This window comes from Stomoxys calcitrans, chromosome 5 (genome assembly GCF_963082655.1).
Source record: "Stomoxys calcitrans chromosome 5, idStoCalc2.1, whole genome shotgun sequence".
Taxonomy (NCBI): Eukaryota; Metazoa; Arthropoda; class Insecta; order Diptera; family Muscidae; genus Stomoxys; species Stomoxys calcitrans.
The window spans coordinates 108,222,206-108,240,862 of record NC_081556.1 but is presented as its reverse complement, the minus strand read 5'-3'; the positions used below and the strand labels follow the sequence as shown (position 1 = coordinate 108,240,862).

The following is an 18,657-nucleotide window of genomic DNA, read 5'->3' as shown; positions in this document are numbered from 1 at the left end:
TAAGGTCCAAATCGGTCTATAATCAGATATAGCTCCCATATAAACCGATCTCCCGATTTGACTTCTTGAGCCCCTGGAAGCCACAATTTTTATCCGATTTGGCTGAAATTTTGCACATAGTGTTCTCTTGTGAGTTTTAACAACTGCGTCAAGTAAGGTCCAAAAAAAAATTTGTAAAATTTTTGTAAGAAATGATAATGAATAGAAAATATGACTGATGTAAGGTGAAAGAATAATGAACTCATATTTCATGGCTTCATCATTCTATTGGAGATTTTTTTTTGGGAATACTTACTTAAAGCATAGAAATACAATTAGAGCTAAAACTAGAGCACTTAAACTGAGAAAATAACCACAGCAGTAGATGTAGGTGGGCAATTCAACGGCCGGAGCAAAATCAGGTATAGGTGGCGCTGCAGTGGCATGATCACAACTGTCATAGTTCGAGTATCTGTCCCAAGTGCCATTTGGAAAACAAAATCGGGAAGCATTCTCTATAAAGAAAAAACAATAAATGGAGAAAAAAAAAACTGAACTGTTGTTTAAATTGATTGAAGAGTAAAGACGAAGGGGGGAAACTTCACATTGGGGTGGTCAACATAATCATGCTTAACAATACTGTTACCACTTATCCCCAAAAACCTTACTTTAACCATTTTTTCTATAGAAATCAAATTTGATGAATTTTCTTGACAAGAGTTAATTGTGGACAAAATTTTCTATTAAATAAAAATTTCAAAATATAGACATTCAATTTTTTTTTTTCATTTTTCTAAATGTCAAATAACTCTAAACTTTTCTTTGAATGTCTTATTTTGTATTGTTTCCTTTGCTATGCAGTAAATTAAAATCCTTGCAATTTCTACAGACAATTCTTCTGACTCACAACTCAACGAATATATCTTGGGGTGTTAAAATATTATTTTTTTTTTTCTTTTATGAACTTAAAATGTGGGCAGATGTCAAATGAAACTGCCATAGATTTTCATCATGTTGTAAAAGCCCTACATTTTCCCCTGAATTCTAAGAATAAGTCATATCAGTTCTACATTTCCCATACGGTTCACTATGTGGTGATGTTGCCAAGGAGGCTTTTATTAGGAAATTTCATTCAATTCACTGTGTGATGACAATGAAATGTTGACAAAGTTTTCAATGTGACACTTTCTTATTTTTTCTTTTTTGTTGGCACCACCAACAAGACTGTCTCGCTGATGAAAACACAATGCTGCTTGGTTGTGGTTGAGATATTTAAGTGATTTCTCTTTTTTTTTTTGTGAATGGAAATCAAAAATTAAATAGCGTTAACAACCATTAGACATTGTTCATTTTTCTGCGATATCCTTGCAAAGGCTATGGCTTTGAAAACTGAATGCGGGAAGTAATGTGACACAAAAATATGTAAATTGAACATTAAATAAATTAAAAAAAGGTTTGCTATCGCTTTGTGCTGACAATCGTCAAAGGGAAGAAGGATAAAGTAAAGCAACAGCAACATTGAAAAGGCATGCAACAGTCTTACACAATGGCAACTGATATTGTGAAATGTTTAATATTTAATATCCTGTGCATTGCTTTTTCCTGGGAAGAAGTATATCCACCACCATAGGATAGGGGGTATACTCATTTAGTCATTCCGTTTGCAACACATCGAAATATCCATTTCCACACCCACATCTATCATATAAAAATGAAATTGTAACACTTTGTTTGTTTTTTGTTTGTCTGTTCCGTATAGACCTGAAGTCAGAGAATGTATGGACAATGTCTAGTAAGGAAACACTAGAACTACTCGTTGATACACATTTCCTGGGAAATTCTCCAACGGACAACGTGGCGCCAGAAGAGGTGGTCACTGGTATGCTATCGTCGGAGGTTATTAGGGAAATTGTGTCTGAGCCGAAAATCCTTTGGGCGATAAGAAGTTTCGACTCCTTTAAATCGCCAGGCCCCGATGATGTATCACCGGTTGAATTACAAGCTGTGTCAGATAGACTGGTTCCATGGTTTTGGGAGATATACTCTGCTTGTATCAGAATGTCATATATACCTGTGGGATGGAGGGACACGAAGGTCATCTTCATTCCGAAAGCAGGAAAACCCTACCACACGAAGGCAAAAGATTTTCGTCCTATTAGTGTGTCATCCTTTATTTTGAAGACTCTTGAGAGGTTGATAGAAACCTCTAGCGACATGTATTCTAAATATTCAGGATCAGGCCCGAAGAACAACGAATAATAAATGGTCACAAGGAAGGGACTGTGAGCATTCCAAAACTATGTGACCTAATCTAGACTTGAAGAGGTCTACCGCTTTGCTGTCACTAGCTAGAACAGACGTCTCAGTCATTATGTCCGTCATGACAGGTCACACTCTAATCAGAAAACATGCTGACAGACTGAAAGTTGCCAGCAACGACTTTTATAGAAGCTGTAGGGACATCGAGGAAGAAGAGACTATGGAACACCATCTGTGTGTGTGTATCCCGCACTACCTGTTAGAAGGAGTTCCACTTTAGGTTCTCATTTCTTTGAGAACCTTCCTGATTTAGCGGATGTGAACATTCGCAAGTTCCTGGGCTTTTTAAAGCGATCTGGATGGTTCAACGGTAGGAACTAGAAGGCATCTTCCTTCTTTTGTTCCTGTGGTATCACAACGGACGAAAACGTCTAAGTGAGACCAGTTAAACCTAACCTAACCATAAACTCAGAAACGGCTTAACAGATTTTCATTAAATTTTCACAGATGGTAAAGATGGACCCGCCGGTGAAAATAGGGTATTAACCCAATTTTCAAAAACGCCAGATTTTGGAGAAGGGTGCACCGATTTAAAATTAAAATTAAATTTTGCATGCCATCTTATGGTACTCCAAAACCACGAAATTTGTATTCCAATTTTGGGGTCAACTAACCTGGGGGGACGCCCTATCCCAAAACCCTCCCGAACAGACATGTTTACCGACTGGGACAATATGGGTATCAAATGAAAGGTATTTAAGAGTAGAGTACGAACTTGGCCTACAAATGTCACCCTTAGTGTCAGGGGAGTTCCCCACCCCCAAAAACACCACCCAAAAAGAAACTTTTACTGCTTTGGGCAATATGAGTATCAAATGAGAGGTATTTAAGAGAAGTGTGCGTACGAGGCATAAAAATGTCATAAAAATGATCACCCCCAAAAACACCACCCACCAGGACACTTTTACCGCTTTGGGCAATATGGGGTATCAAATGAAATTTATTTAAAAGTAGAGTAAGAATCTGATATAAAAATGTATTTCTTGGTGTCTGAGGGCCCTCTTTGTACAGATACTTACTATTAATGCAGGCCATTGGGTATTGCAAATGAGACATATCAGTTCAGATTTAAATATAGCTCACATATAAACCCATCTCCTGATATGACTTCTTTTTTTATTTGGCTGAAATTTTACATGTGGTGTCCCGTTATGACTTCCAACAACTGTGCCATATACGGACCGAATCGGTCTATAAGCTGATACAGCTCCCACATAAACCGACCTCCCGATTTGACTTCTTTCCTTACAAGCCGCAAGTTTAGTCCGATTTGACTCAAATTTTGCATGCGGTGTTCTGTTACGACTTTCAACAACTCTGCAAAGTACGGTCTAAATCAGTCTATGATCTGATATAGCTCCCATATAAACCGATCGCTCAATCATCCTTATTCGGTTCCTAGAAGTTTAAGTTTTGCTGGTTTGACAGCAAACTAAATTTGCCCCTCAACTAAATTTTGTAAAAAATTTTTAGCAGAATCCATGGTGGTGGGTATCCAAAGTTCGGTATGACCGAACCTAACACGTTTTTGCTTGTGGTTTTCTCCTTTAAGCCATTTTGCATGGCCGTGTAACTGATGGTGGTAGTATTACACCAGCAGCGGTGAGAAGGATATTCTATTTAAGTCTTGGCTTTGTTAGAAACGCCCATGTATTTTGATATATGTCCAGACCGAAGACAAAAAAAATGGCGAGGCATTTCAACCACTGCATGATAGATATTTCAATGAAACATACCGACAATTTCCTTCTACTTTTCAATTACAGTTGATTTTTGCCTCTCAGGATAATATAGAGGGTAGCAAACAGACTGAGAAGTAAGATCGTCATCGAAGAAGGACAAAATACGACATATTGAAGTAGAAAAGGATTTCATGGAAACAGAGTTAATATCGTTAAATGCGCGATGGTAAAGCCAGGAGTCACATATTAAAAAACCCATAAAATTTTAATGTCTCAAAAAAAAATTTTTTTTTTTGTCATTGGAAGGTCTGCAATTGATCTTTAATGTGGCCACTGCAACAAGTTTATCTAAGAAAATTAAGCTATGAGTTGAAGTTGAGCTAAATATTTCCACCCTATTTTATACACAACACCATAGGAAAGGGGGGAAATTCATGAAGTCATTCTGTTTGCAACATATCGAAATATCCCTAGTCGTAAAGTTCTAAGACGATTTAATGATGTCCTTGTGTATGTCCGTCTGGCAGTCTTTCAGCTGAAATTTTGCCCAGATTCGTTTTTTATCCAGAAGTTGTCCATTCGACTGGGCTTGCAGCATTTGGGCAAACGTTGCTATAATAGAAGAATATGACCTCTGGTCTGGTTGAATACTGGTCCACAATGATGCACAAAACAACTTTCTGGTCTCAAACAATATAGAAAATTACCTTGCCACCATGGATATTCGGGATAATGTTGCTTTCACTGATTGCCCACGCTTAACATATGAGTTTTTGCGCTTTTGTCCACTAACCAACAGTGTATAACTTCCACCAGATGTTTCTTCAAATGGAAAAAGGTTATAAGACTCCCACGTAAAATAAAAGCGATTTTAAAAAATGTTTTCTACACTTTACTGTATATCGAATATCAGCTTTAAAGACAGATGTTTACCCTCCTAATTATCAAATTTTTATACCCCTCAGCATAAGCTAAGGGATAGTTCCTACCGTTGGACCATCCAGATTGCTTTGAAAAGCCCAACAACCTGCGAATGCTCTCAAAGAAATGAAAACCTAAAGTGAATACCTTCTGCCTTCCAGTGCGGGACACACACACATCAGGTGTTCTATAGTATTTTCTTGGACACAGCTCCTACACAAGTCGTTACTTGCAACCTTTAGTCTAACAGCATGATTTACGATCAGACCGTGACCTATCATTACGAACGCAATGAAAGATACGTCCATTCTTTTCAACGACAACAAAGCGGAAGCGGACTTCTTCAAGTTTATATAGGACCACATATATTTGGAGTGTTGAGAACCCCCACTAGAGATATACCCACAGACTCCAGTTCACTCGAAAAGTGTAAGGTGGTTTGGCTAGCTCGTCTGCTCCTCAATTCCTTAGGATATCTTTGTGGTCCCGCACCCAGAACAGATGAATTTTGAACTGTTCAGCCATCTCGTTGGAGATCTGCGACAGTCGAGGGCGGTTTTTGTGTTCATAAACACGTTCTCCAGGTATTTAATGGCTGCCTGGCTGTCTGAGAAGATATTTATGCCAATCGTCGTTTTGACATTATTTCTTAGCTACTTCACCACTTCTTTAATTTCAATGATCTCTGCTTCAGTGGCCGGGTGATATTTTGATACGACCAGTCCTAGTTCTTCCATATAGAAGTCTATGTAACTTCTAATAACAGGGATATTATAATTCCAATCAGTTCTATAAGGAATGTGCTACGGTACTTTTTATCAAAAACCGGCACAGGCTTGGAATATTTGGCATTGTATCAAGAATACCGTGTCTGTCACCACCACATGACCAAAGAACGTGTAAAAGCGTGCTAAGTTCGGCCGGGCCGAATCTTGAGAACCCACCACCATGGATTCTGATTCAATATAGGAGCTATATCTATATATATGGTTATAGACCGATTTGGACCGCACTTGGCACAGTTTTTGAGAATCATAACAGAATACTATATGCACAATTTCAGCCAATTCGGATAAAAATCGATGCTTGTAATGGCTCAAGAAGTCAAATCGGGAGAGCGGATCGGATGGGAGCTATATTAGCTTCTTGAACGATTTAAGCCGAACTTGGCATAGTTGTTGAAAGTCTTAACAGAATACCATATACGAAATTTCAGCCAAATAGGATGATAGTTGAGACTTCCAGAGGCTCAAGAAGTCAAATTTAGAGATCGGTTTATATGGGAGCTACATCAGGTTCTTGACCGATTTGAACCGTACTTGGCACAGTTGATGGAAGTCATAGCAGAACACTAGGGTGCAAAATTTCAGCCAAATCGGATGAAAATTGAGGCTTCCAGGGGCTCAAGAAGTCAAATCGAGAGATCGGTTTATATGGAAGCGACTAGCTTTACGACCCTATCATGGTTTCGACAGACGGATATGGCTAGTTCGACTCAGAATATCGAGAGGAGCAAGAATATATATACTTTGTGGGCTCCTAGATCAATATTTCGAGGTGTTACAAACGGAATGACTAGATTAGTATACCCCCATCCTATGGTGGCGAGTATAAAAATCTGCCTTAGTCTCTCAGCAGTTGTGGCAAGAACTCCAATCTGAAGTCCGTTTTTATGGCAAAGTGGGACTAAATTTTTTTTTTTTTTTGGGGTGCTTAGCCCTCCCTCTGGAGGCCTTTCTTCGCTTATGGACGAGAGCGAACATCTTCCTTCGTGACTTATCCAGTGCTGGGCTTGGCCAGATCTCGTCAGTCTTTCTTAGGGCGCAAGGATGCATTATATTTGAGACTTGAAGACCGAAAGCAATAAGTTTGTATCGGCCTCGATACTAGCCTGTAGCGTCACAAAGTGGAGGCGTATATAGAGATGATAGAGTATTGACTAAAATTCTTCTTAGGTATGCAGCCCTGTTCTTCTCCCTAAGACGTCACTACCATCAGAAAGATGTCCTTAGAGACATTAACAAACGTTCTTCGTCCCATATTATTATTGTTCGCCTTTGTTCTTTTGGAAATGGTATGCCCTCCAGGTAACCGCAGCCGTTTGGCTGACTCCGATACCGTTTCTGAACCTAGAAGTATAACCTAGATTCGGATATGGTTAGAGTTATAGGATCATTCCTACCGAGCCTCCCAATAAATCTGAAATGAGATGCGTCTTTTATTATTAAAGCCTATAAAGAGCGTATTGATTTGTGAAGAAGACCGATGGTTAAGGCATGCGAAAATAGAATAGGTAAGGTCTTGTCTTCATCAAAAGCCCCTGCAGATTAGTCGTTTGTCGGGTATTGGACCTGGCGCAGCCGCTCCAACAGTCAAGGTCTAAGAAACAGACAACACGCTATTGCGTGATACACCAACCGCAGCTGTTCGGTCCATGGACTCCATTCTAAGCCTGCTCCCGGGCTTTAGATCTAGTAGTCCACAGACACAGATCATCAACCTATCGTAGCTATCCTTGAGTGAGTTTATTTTAGTATCCTATCATCCTATGGTTAAGGGTGTAAAAAATAAAAAAAAAACTGCCATCAATATCCGATTTAAAGAACACAAATACAACCGCCATTACAAAAAAATAATTTTTTCCAACACCAACCATTTTATGACTCCCCAGGTGGTCATTATACCCATTGCCTTCTAGTGTTGGTTTATATGTCTTTTCTAGTTCACTGCACTGATTTCACCAGAAATCTATTGCCAGGAATTGTAAAATAAAAGTTTATATGGCAATAATGACTTAGCACACTCTAAATGTGGGGAATCGATATGTAAGCGCACAGTCACAAAAAGTTCAGGCCATAGGAATGTACTTCTTAACCCATAACTATCAAGAGTAAGATAAGAATCTTGATTTATTTTCATTCATTATCGCTTAGATAATTTTATCTTTTTTTCCTATTCTTATCTAACTTTTGCTTTCGTTTAAAATTTTTTTATCAATGCCTACGTGGTGTTTTCGTAATATTTTTGGATATTTTTAGGAAAAAAATTAAGATGCAAATAGTAGAGCCCTAAAAGTTTATCAGCAAATTTTTCTAGCTTTGTTGGATATAAGCGTAAAGGCTTCGCAACAAGAATCTATTCTATAAACAAAACCTGTTTCATAAACAAAATATTGAAAATCCGGAAATATATAAAGCTGGGCTTCTTCCTGGACTAGATATACCGTCCAAGTCCTAATTCCGTTGGTAACAGCTCCAAGAATTAATTTAGGGGTCGGTCCATAAATTGATATAGCAGCTCCCATATAAACCGATTTCCGATTGGACTTCTTTTGAACCTGGAAGCCTATATTGATTAACGATTTAGCTGAAATTTTGCATGTTGTCTTCTGTTGGGTATTCTTCTTTTCTTTTTGGGGTTCTAAGTACGGTCAAAATTGGTCTATAATGTGATATATCAGATTTAACTGAAATTTTGCACGTAGTGTGCTGTTATGCCTTCCAACATCTATGGTTAGTAAAGAAAAAATAAATATTTAGTCGTATCCCGGAATAGGTACTACCTATTACGAAACAATTGTAAAGCCTTGAGGAGTAGGTTAGAAATGGTCTCCAAAGACTCAACATTTGCGGTGGTGGCGTCAGACCGCAGCATGTTGTCCTCCCCTCCTATAGGTGTGGGTGCCTTGGCACCTGCAGTCGAGAGTAATGCTTCAAGCGCTCAACTAGTCGTCGGACTAATAAATGCGGAAGAGACGGATAAACCAGAGGGATGCACAGTTCGTCCCCAGCCTTTAAGTAAAGGTGGAGTTTCTGACTCGGATTCAGACAGCGACTGTGCCAATGAAACAGTCATCGCAGCCGAATAGAGAGATGAGGGCATCGTGATGACAGCAAAAGTGAGCGATGGCTTTGCTAAGCTCACAAGCCGACCGAGAAAGCGATCTGGTGCACAACGAATGAGACAGAGGAGTATTGACCCGGCAGTGTAATCGGGCGAAAGTGCAGGATGCTGGAAGGGATAGAACTGACACTTCTACAGAAGCTGGGAAAAGAATCAGATCTCCCGCGAAGAGCATAACACTGCTAAAATACTGAAGAAGAAAAAGAGCTCCCCGCTTTCAAGTACTCTGGGAAAACCAAGCCAGCCATCCCGCAATGGAGACTCCAGACTGTGTCCTGCGGAGGTCGAAAAAGTTGGAACAGGAACGAAGGAAGCGAGCACGGCCCCTGATTCTTCATGGAGGACTGTGACTTCCAAAAGGCCACAGCCATCACAGAAGGGGAAGATAGAAAAGAGCTCCCCGCTTTCAAGTACTCTGGGAAAACCAAGCCAGCCATCCCGCAATGGAGACTCCAGACTGTGTCCTGCGGAGGTGGACAAATGTGGAACAGGAACGAAGGAATCGCGCACGGCCCCTGAGTTTTCATGGAGGAATGTGACTTCCAAAAGGCCACAGCCATGACGGAAGGGAAGATGGCCGCTGAGAATGGTAAGGAATGGCCGCCCTCTTACGCAGAGTGGCAAGAAAGCACAACAGAGATGAGCTGACTTATGCAGTCATCAATATCGGCAGTGCATCCGGTAGGATTCCACCAGATCATCGGTCCCAAGTGGAGGATCTGGTCAACGATCGGATTTTTGAACATGTGTGGAACTCTGTAGAGGGTCCACCCATACAAAGGATGAGCTGCAATTTTAGAGGGGACATCTTGACGCTGCGTTTTGCGTCGGCGGAATGTATTGATAGCGTCAAACAGCTCTTCAGAGGTATTCACGCTCCCAGGGAGGGCGCAAAGCTTGATCTTGTGAGAAAGGTGGATATCCCCCAGGTTACAAAGGTTACGGTCTTCATTAAGGGTCACAAAGGTCACAAAGGTTACGGTCTTCATTAAGGGATGGGACAGTAAATCTGCGACGGAACGCATGTTGGGACTCTTGGGCAAGCAAAACGAAGGTTTGGTCGCAGAGAAGTGGGAGTTCTTCCACAGGGAGGAGAAGGAGGAAGGAATTCTCTTTGTGGTTGGCATTGATCAAGTCTCCGTGACAATTTTGGCTAAGACTAAAGGCATGTCGCACTACGGGTGCAAAACTGTCTTTTTCAAGATTGGGAAGACTAGGATAGGCAGAAATTTTCATTCTGCAACACCAGGCCGTGCAGTGGCAGGTGACTCAACACCGCCGACAAAGAGACAATCACGGCATCTCTCAATATTGGAAAGACTAGGAGAAGCTATGACCCTTATACTTAAATATCAGTAATAGCCTCGTCTTCTCACGATCTGGATTCCCCCATAGGATTTTCGCCGTCCTACCGACCTTTTCGCTGTTCTACAATGTTGCATGCGCATTCGTCGCCCACTCCCTTAACTTGCACTGCGTGGACCCGAAAGGTTAACCAATTTTATTGACGGCAGTCCTCTGGCCTTCACCGCCAAATAGTCTGCCCTTTCATTTACCTTTACTCCGTTATGGCCCGGCACCCAAACGATGTGGAATTTGCCATCCTCAGAGGCGTTAATCTCCTTCTTACTTTCCAAGAATTTTCATGATCTTACCGTCCAGGTTGTTATTACCCTTATGGCAATTTTACTGTCGGTAAAGATGTTCACACTCGACGTCCTCGCGTTAGCACCACACCACTTCACGCATTTCCGGATCGCTCGAATCTATGCCTGCAGGACCGTATTATAGTCAGGCAGTCTAAAACAGATGTCAGTCCCTGGGTTCTCAAAGTAAACCTCCAGGCCCACTCTGTCCTCTAGCTTTGATCCATCCGTGTAACATTATCTTCCAGAAGGCAATACTAGGGTTCCGTCATTCCAAGAACAAGTGCCGATGACAGCTGTGCCTCGCACTAGACTTCAATGTTCATCTCAGGTATCCGATCGAAAACATGTTCCCGAACGATTATACCATGATGGTTTGAGCTGCTCCCATCCTCAATCTATTCTCCCATCGACTTAAGTATCACAACTGCAGTAGCTGCCTCACACTTAATCTGTATGTCAATGGGTCGGATATCTAGAATAGTCTCCAGTGCCTTAGTGGGCGTGGTCCTCATCGCTCCGCCTATGCCAAGACAACATGTTCTCTGAACCTGTCGTATAGTCCTTATGTTGCACTTTTTCTCTAAAGCAGTTCACCTAACTACTGAGGCTTAAGTAAGTATTGGTCTATTCACACTCCTGTAGAGCCAGTGGACTATCCTAGGATTCAGGCGCCATTTCGAGCCCACGGCCCGTCTACATAGTGCCCAACATCTGTGAGCCTTCGTAGTATGCTCCTGAATGTGACACTTCCAATTCAGTTTCCGGTCCAAGACCACACTTAAGTATTTGACCTTGTCAGAAATCGTCTAATTGAGGAAACGTGGTGCGTAAAATTCCCCACCTTCGTCTTCCACGGGAACAGGCATATTTTAGTCTTCTCTGGGTTATCACTGAGACCTCTGGGTCTAGCCCTGTCATATGCCATATGCAAGACCCTTTCGGCCCTACTGCATAGCTTGTTGGGATCCTTATCCCTCGGAAGTATTATTACATCGTCTGCGTAGCATACGTGTTCAAATCCCTCCTCAATCAGCATCCGTAATAGGTCATTTATGGTGGTCACCCATAAGAGTGGCGATAAAATGCCCCCCCCTGAGGCGTGCCCTGTGCCACTTTACTTTAATTGGCTATGACAGAATATTTGTTCCACTGGCCTAACGTAGAATAGCGTTCAAGCGCCTCGATCTTCTCCGCTCATTCTAAAATCTCTGACACCAAATTTCGAGGTGTCTCCCACAACTTGACCTTTCCATCTGGCTTTTGATCTTCCCGGTTTGCATGTACAACCGTGCTTGCCTTCAAGAGACTTCTTTGCTGGAGCTTCTTCATCCATTCTCACAACATGACCTAGCCAACGCAGCCGTTGTATTTTGATGCATGTAACTATGCTATCGTCGTCATACAGCTCATACAGCTCGTGGTTCATACGTCGCCTATATTCTCCATTAACGCAAACTGGTCCATATATTTTACGAAGAATATTTCTCTCAAATACTCCAAGCACTGCCTCATCTGCTTTCACAAGTACCCATGCTTCAGAACCATATAACAGCACGGGCAGTATCAGTGTCTTGTATAGTGTAATCTTCGTCTGTCGAGAGGTGGCCTTGTTGATGATTGTGCTCTCATATAGTACCCTAAAAATAAAAATTTGGTATCCAAGTTTCGGATGGGGTACCTAGGGGGGCTGCCCCACCCTAAAACATACCAAACATATATTTAGACCAATCACGACAACATGGGACTCAAATGAAAGGTATTTACGATAAGAAAGCGTACCTGATATACAATTGTCGGATCAAGTGCTAGGGGGACCACCCCAAGCCCCAAAACACTCCTAATTCGGACATATTTAACGACAATGGCAATATGGGACTCAAATGAAAGGTATTTGAATGCAGAATACGAATCTGGTATCCAAATATGGGACCAAGTGTTTGGGGGGCCGCCTCTCAGCAAAAACATCCCCCTAGGGGACAAATTTACGACCATTGCAATATGGGGCTCAAATGAAAGGCATTTGGGAATAAAGCACGAATTTGATATCAATATTCGGGAAAAGTGTCTATGGGGCCACCCCACACCCACAACGCCACCCAAATAGGAAGTATTTTCTGACTATTGCAATATGAGGCTCAAATAAGAGGGTTTTTAAAGTGGAACACGAATCAGATTTATATTTTCAAGGCCAACTCACTGAGTGGCCGCCCATCTCCCAAAACACCCCCCGGTCATGTTTGCCGTCTATGGAAATATGGGACTCAAATTAAAGATATGTGGGAGTAGACCACGTATCTGATATCAACTTTAGGAGCCATCTGTCTAGCTGACGTCCCACCACCATAACAGCCCCCCAAATAGGACTTATTTGCTCACCAAGACAATTTGGGTCTTAAAGAGAGTGGAACTAAATTCATAGTTTTTAGGGTCAATACCCCAAACCGGACATATTTGCTGACTTTTGCAATAAGGAGTTTAAATGAGATTAGAAAACGATTTTCCAATTTTGAGGCCAATGGCAATATGGGATTCAAATAAATGATATATCGATATATAAGAATAGAGCACGTTGCTGATATATTTTTCGGGCTTAGCCAATCTCCGCAAAACACTCCTAAATCAGGCATAACAATGTGGGGCTTAAATGATAAGTATTGGGGGTGGAGCAAGAATTGATACCCATTTTCGGGACCAATTTTCCGGGGGTCTACCCCTTTCCCAAAATACCCCACAAGCAGCAATTTTTTAGTGACCATCGCAATATGGGACTGAAAAAAGATATTTGGGATTAGAATACGAATTTGATATCCAAATGTAGGACAATGTATTTAGGGCATCATCCCTTTCCCAAAGCACCCCCAAAGGGAAACAATTTTTCGACCATGCCAATATGTGGCTCAAATTAAAATTATTTGAGATTAGAAAACGAATTTGATAAGCTATTGGATTGTCCAAAAAGTAATTGCGGATTTTTCATATAGTCGGCGTTGACAAATTTTTTCACAGCTTGTGACTCTGTAATTGCATTCTTTCTTCTGTCAGTTATCACTGTTACTTTTAGCTTGCTTTAGAAAAAAAGTGTAAAAAAAGTATATTTGATTAAAGTTCATTCTAAGTTGTATTAAAAATGCATTTTTTTCTTTCTTTTAAAAAATCCGCAATTACTTTTTGGGCAACCAATATTTTGGGGCCATGTGTTTGGGCGACGCCTCATCCTGTAAACTGCTCTTAAGCCAATGGCAATATGGGGTTTAAATAAATGTCATTTGAGAGAAGAGCACGGTGCTGATATTTTTTCAGGGCCAAGTATCTGGGAGACCACCTCTCCCCCGAAAACACCACTAAACCAGATATCGTGAGAATATCGGGCTGCTATAAAGTATTTTAGGAATGGAGTACACCTTACATCTAAAATTAAATTCGTAGACCAATAAAGATCATATAGAAATCGAATAAAGGCACTTATATTGTTAAACTGTTAGTCAAGCGATATACCATGTTCGTAGCATGGTATTTCACTATAAGATCTTTAGTTGTCGAAAATAAATATTCCAAGGAAACTTTTGTTCCATATAAGTAAAAGAAGGCGCAGCGGAGCGGGCCCGGGTCAGCTAGTTATGAATATATTATATTGGGTTGCCCAAAAAGTAATTGCGGATTTCTCATATAGTCGGCGTTGACAAATTTTTTCACAGCTTGTGACTCTGTAATTGCATTCTTTCTTCCGTCAGTTATCAGCTGCTACTTTTAGCTTGCTTTAGAAAAAAAGCGTAAAAAAAGTATATTTGATTAAAGTTCATTCTAAGTTTTATTAAAAATGCATTTATTTTCTTTTAAAAAATCCGCAATTACTTTTTGGGCAACCCAATAGATCATCGTAAAATTCAGAGATTATTTAATGATGTCCGCGTGTCTGTTTGTCCGTTGTAAGCATAGGAAAGATTGAAATTTGGCTTTAACAAAATTTAATTTTTAATGGGCATTCAACGTCCCTAGCTGTGGCTACTAAACAAACAAACATTGAGGTTTAGTAGTTTGTATTCACAAAAATATTCGATTATTATTAAATAAATTGACAAGAATTGTTTACGCCGTCCCTACTTTACCCCAACTTTACCCCCACTTTACATTTTTTCCCCTTTCAATCACAATATTTGGCCACAGTTCTGCAGGCATTCCCCATGGCCAGAGTGAGTGGGCGGTTCGTTGCTTGCCTGTATGTTTTGCTACTAAATATTTATTTTCCACTTTCGATTTATATCAAAGTGTGAAAATACGCTCTGATTTTAGCGCTGCGCTTCATCTAAGTAAACATTTGCACACTTTACGATATCATAATGCTAAAACAAATATATAATATTCACATTAATATTGTATCACAGATAGCAATTGGTTGTTGTGGCCATCGGAAAGCTTAAGGAACGCTGTAGCTGGAAATATTAATAGATATAATTTCAATTGTTTTGGGGGGAATTAAAATTTTAAATATGGGAACATGTGTATATAAGAGAACATTCCAGCTTAATTTAATTGGATATGTGGAGAATTTTTTGTCTTTTTATAACCACCATCGAAGGGTGGGGGTATATTCGTCATAAAAATCTAAGACTATCTAGCCATGTCCGTTCGTCTGTCCATCTGTCTTTTCAAATCAACCCACAGTATTTATTAGTCGCGATATTAAACTGAAACTTTGTCCGTCTGTGTGCCCGTCATTTGTAATCACGCTACAGCCTTTAAAAATTAAGACATTGAGTCGGACGACACGGGTGAGCAACACACGGGCTAGAACTTTGAGCTCTGCAACCTGTGGACTCACCCGGAATGGAAAGCTTCCATTTTATGCGGAGTAGCTGCAAATGCTGCCGCGGGTAATCAGCGATTTCGAGAGGAGAGTCTCAGTGAGTGGTCAGGTGGCACTTGCTCTTAATTAAATACTGAGTGCCAATGATACTCGAGATGACAAGGCGAGTTATTGGCGACTTTAAATAACCAATGGCGTCTGCTCCTAGGTTAGGAGCGGCTGGAGGCGAGCGTCGGAGTAAGCGATTCGCGACATCCAGGGAGACATGTGCGATCCCTCAAAACCCATGTTGTTGCGGCGCTGAGCCAGTATCCCTCCCCGGAAAATTATAAATAAATACTCTGCGAAACAAAAGAATAGTAAGAACTAGGTTAGGAGCGGCTGGAGGCGAGCGTCGGATCTTGGAGTAAGCGATTCGCGACATCCAGGGAGACATGTGCGATCCCTCAAAACCCATGGGGTTGGGGCGCTGGGCCAGTATCCCGCCCCGGAAAATAATAAAAAATACTCTGCCAAACAAAAGAATAGTAAGAAATAGGTTAGGAGCGGCTGGAGGCAAGCGTCGGATCATGGAGTAAGCGATTCGCGACATCGAGAGAGACATGTGCGATCCTTTAAAATCCATGTGGTTGCGGCGCTGAGCCAGTATCCCGGCCCGGAAAATTATATAAAATACTCTGCGAAACAAACGAACAGTAAAAACCGACTCCCCTAACGTTTACGATTTTACCGCCTTACAGGAAGTGCGATGGATCGGAAATGGCGTCACGATAAACACCAAACAGTGACGAACTGTACCATAGGTGTCATGACACGAAGCATGAATTTGGCTGTGGATTTGTCCGTAGTCAGAGACTGAAACACCTTGTCTCCAGCTTTACTCTGGTGTATGAGAGCCACAATTCGCCTAATAGTCAAACTCTTCAACAACAGTCCTATTTATGCCCATGCCCGACGGAAGACAAGAACAAACAGACCAAGGATATCTTCTACGAGCGTGTAGAAAGAAAATACGACCGCTGCCCAGCATGAACAACCTGTCGCACCTCTTCGGATCAGTCATGGTTACGTCGCAAATCGTACATTGCTCCAAGTGTTCCAGCCACAAATTCCACTTATGTTCGGTGACTACCCTGTTAATTTCCAGATTCAGCTCGCAGATTCTGGGGTTAGGGAGAGGAGGAGTTGTGTCATCAAGATGAATCCTCTAGAAGAGTGTTCCGCGAATCTCTTATATGAGTTGCTAAAAAGTAAGACAGAAGTGTCTTAGAATGGCGCAAGAATTGTGTGGGCGAGTAACAAATGAGTGTTTTGGTAGATTAATAAAATACTTTTCTAGAAGAGCTGCGCACTCGCCTGAACGAGTAACAAATAAGTGTTTTGGCGTATTGGTTATAAATTACTCTAAAGGAGGAGCGCGTTTTTCGTTTAGAAGATCTAAAAACGCATATCAAGATTATCTGTTCATCGAAAACGTAAAAACTATGAAAAAACTCAAAAAAAAAATTATGTTAGGTTGCCCAAAAAGTAATTGCGGATTTTTCATATAGTCGGCGTTGACAAATTTTTTCACAGCTTGTGACTCTGTAATTGTATTCTTTCTTGTATCAGTTATCAATTGTGACTTTTAGCTTGCTTTAGAATAAAAGTGTAAAAAAAGTATATTTGATTAAAGTTCATTCAAAGTTTTATTAAAAATGCATTTACTTTCTTTTAAAAAATCCGCAATTACTTTTTGGGCAACCCAATATTACTCGTCATATAAATTCCCGTCATCATATAAGCCAAGTGAGAGTTCTGTTTAGTGTTGTGGAAGTTGTCCAATCAAAACAGAACATTGAAAAACATAATTCAATACAAGTCCTTAATGCACCAGGCTTGAAAATAAATGCAATCGCGATAAGTTAACTTATCTTTCCAGATTAATAAACAAATCTTCTGGACGACCATAACAAAATAGATTGCATAATAATCGTGGCGAAGAGTTGGTAAAATTTCCTCACACGCAATGGATTGCCCAATCATATCCTAGAAGAGTGTTTCACGAGTCATACGGAAGATTATAACTAAATGGGTTGTAAGAGAATCGTGGTGAAGATTCATCACCAACTTGCGCAACTCGCCCGCATCACAAAGCTGACTTGTTTGCATAATAACGCTGATTCATTCGCATCCTAACGCGATTCGTCTGTATCTTGAGGCTGACTTGTTCACATCCTAACGCTGATTCGTTTGCATCGTAACGCTTGTCTGCATCCCGACTTTGACTGGCTCGCATCCTTACGCCATCCGATTGCATCCACACTACATTACACAGTCCCCTCCCCTAACTCTGCTCTTATCTTTCCAGACTCTAGCGGTAAGAGCAATGCTTAGCCTGTCAAATAAGCCCACTGCCTGAAGACAACCGAATACCAAAAAATGAGAATAGTAGCCTAATCCTTAACCGTCTGAATGTTTAATAATTCCGATCTGTCCGAATACTCTAGAAATGTACCAAATACCAAATCTACCAGACCGAGTGGCTCAATTCTCTAGAACAGGCATCTATCGACATCCTAAGGCTTATTTTTTCGCATCCTAACGCGACTAGTCCTCATTCTGAAGCTGACTTGTTCTTATCTTAACGCTGATTCGTTCGCTTCCTAATGCGACTCGTCCGCAACCTGACGCTGACTTGTTCGCATGCTAACGCGATCCGTTCGCATCCACACTAAATTACATAGCATCCTCCTCTAATTCTGCTCTTATCTTTCCAGACTACAGCGGTGATATCAATGGTGCACGCATAAACCAAATCTAAGCCCACTGCCTGAAGACAACCGAATACCAAAAAATCCGAAAACTAGCCGAATCCTTAACCGCCAGAAAGTTTAACAATTCCGACCTGTCCGAATACCGTTCGCATCCACTCTACATTATACAGTCCTCTCCCCTAACTCAGCTCTCTTTCCAGACACAGCGATGAGGCCAATGGTGCACGCATAAACCAAATCTAAGCCCCTCCAATAAGACCACTGCCTAAAGACAACTGAATATCAGACAATCCGAATGCCATAAAATCAGAACACTAGCCGAATATTTAACCGCCAGAAAGTTTAACAACTTCGACCTGTCCGAATACCGTGGAAATCTACAGAATCTACCCGGCCGGATGCCACCGTAGCGCAAAGGTAAGCATGTCCGCCTGTGACGCTGAACGCCTGGGTTCCAATCCTGGCGAAATCATCAGAAAAAAAATATGAGCGATGGTTTCCCCTCCTAATGCTGGTGACATTTGTGAGGTACTCAGCCATGTAAAAACTTCTCCCCAAAGAGGTATTGTGGCACGCCGTTCAGACTCGGCTATAAAATGGAGGCCCCTTATCATTGAGCTTAAACTTGAATCGGACTGCACTCA

General features: G+C 41.1%; 1 protein-coding gene across 2 annotated transcripts in view; it reads right to left on the bottom strand.

Annotated features, from left to right (window-relative positions):
* Window positions 1-18,657, bottom strand: part of LOC106092960 (diuretic hormone receptor) — a 225,875-nt gene that overhangs the window by 51,284 nt on the left and 155,934 nt on the right. For both annotated transcript variants that reach the window (XM_059369414.1, XM_059369415.1), the window contains one exon: window positions 296-494. In XM_059369414.1, coding sequence (XP_059225397.1) covers window positions 296-494 — 199 coding nt within the window. The remainder of the gene's footprint in view (window positions 1-295; window positions 495-18,657) is intronic.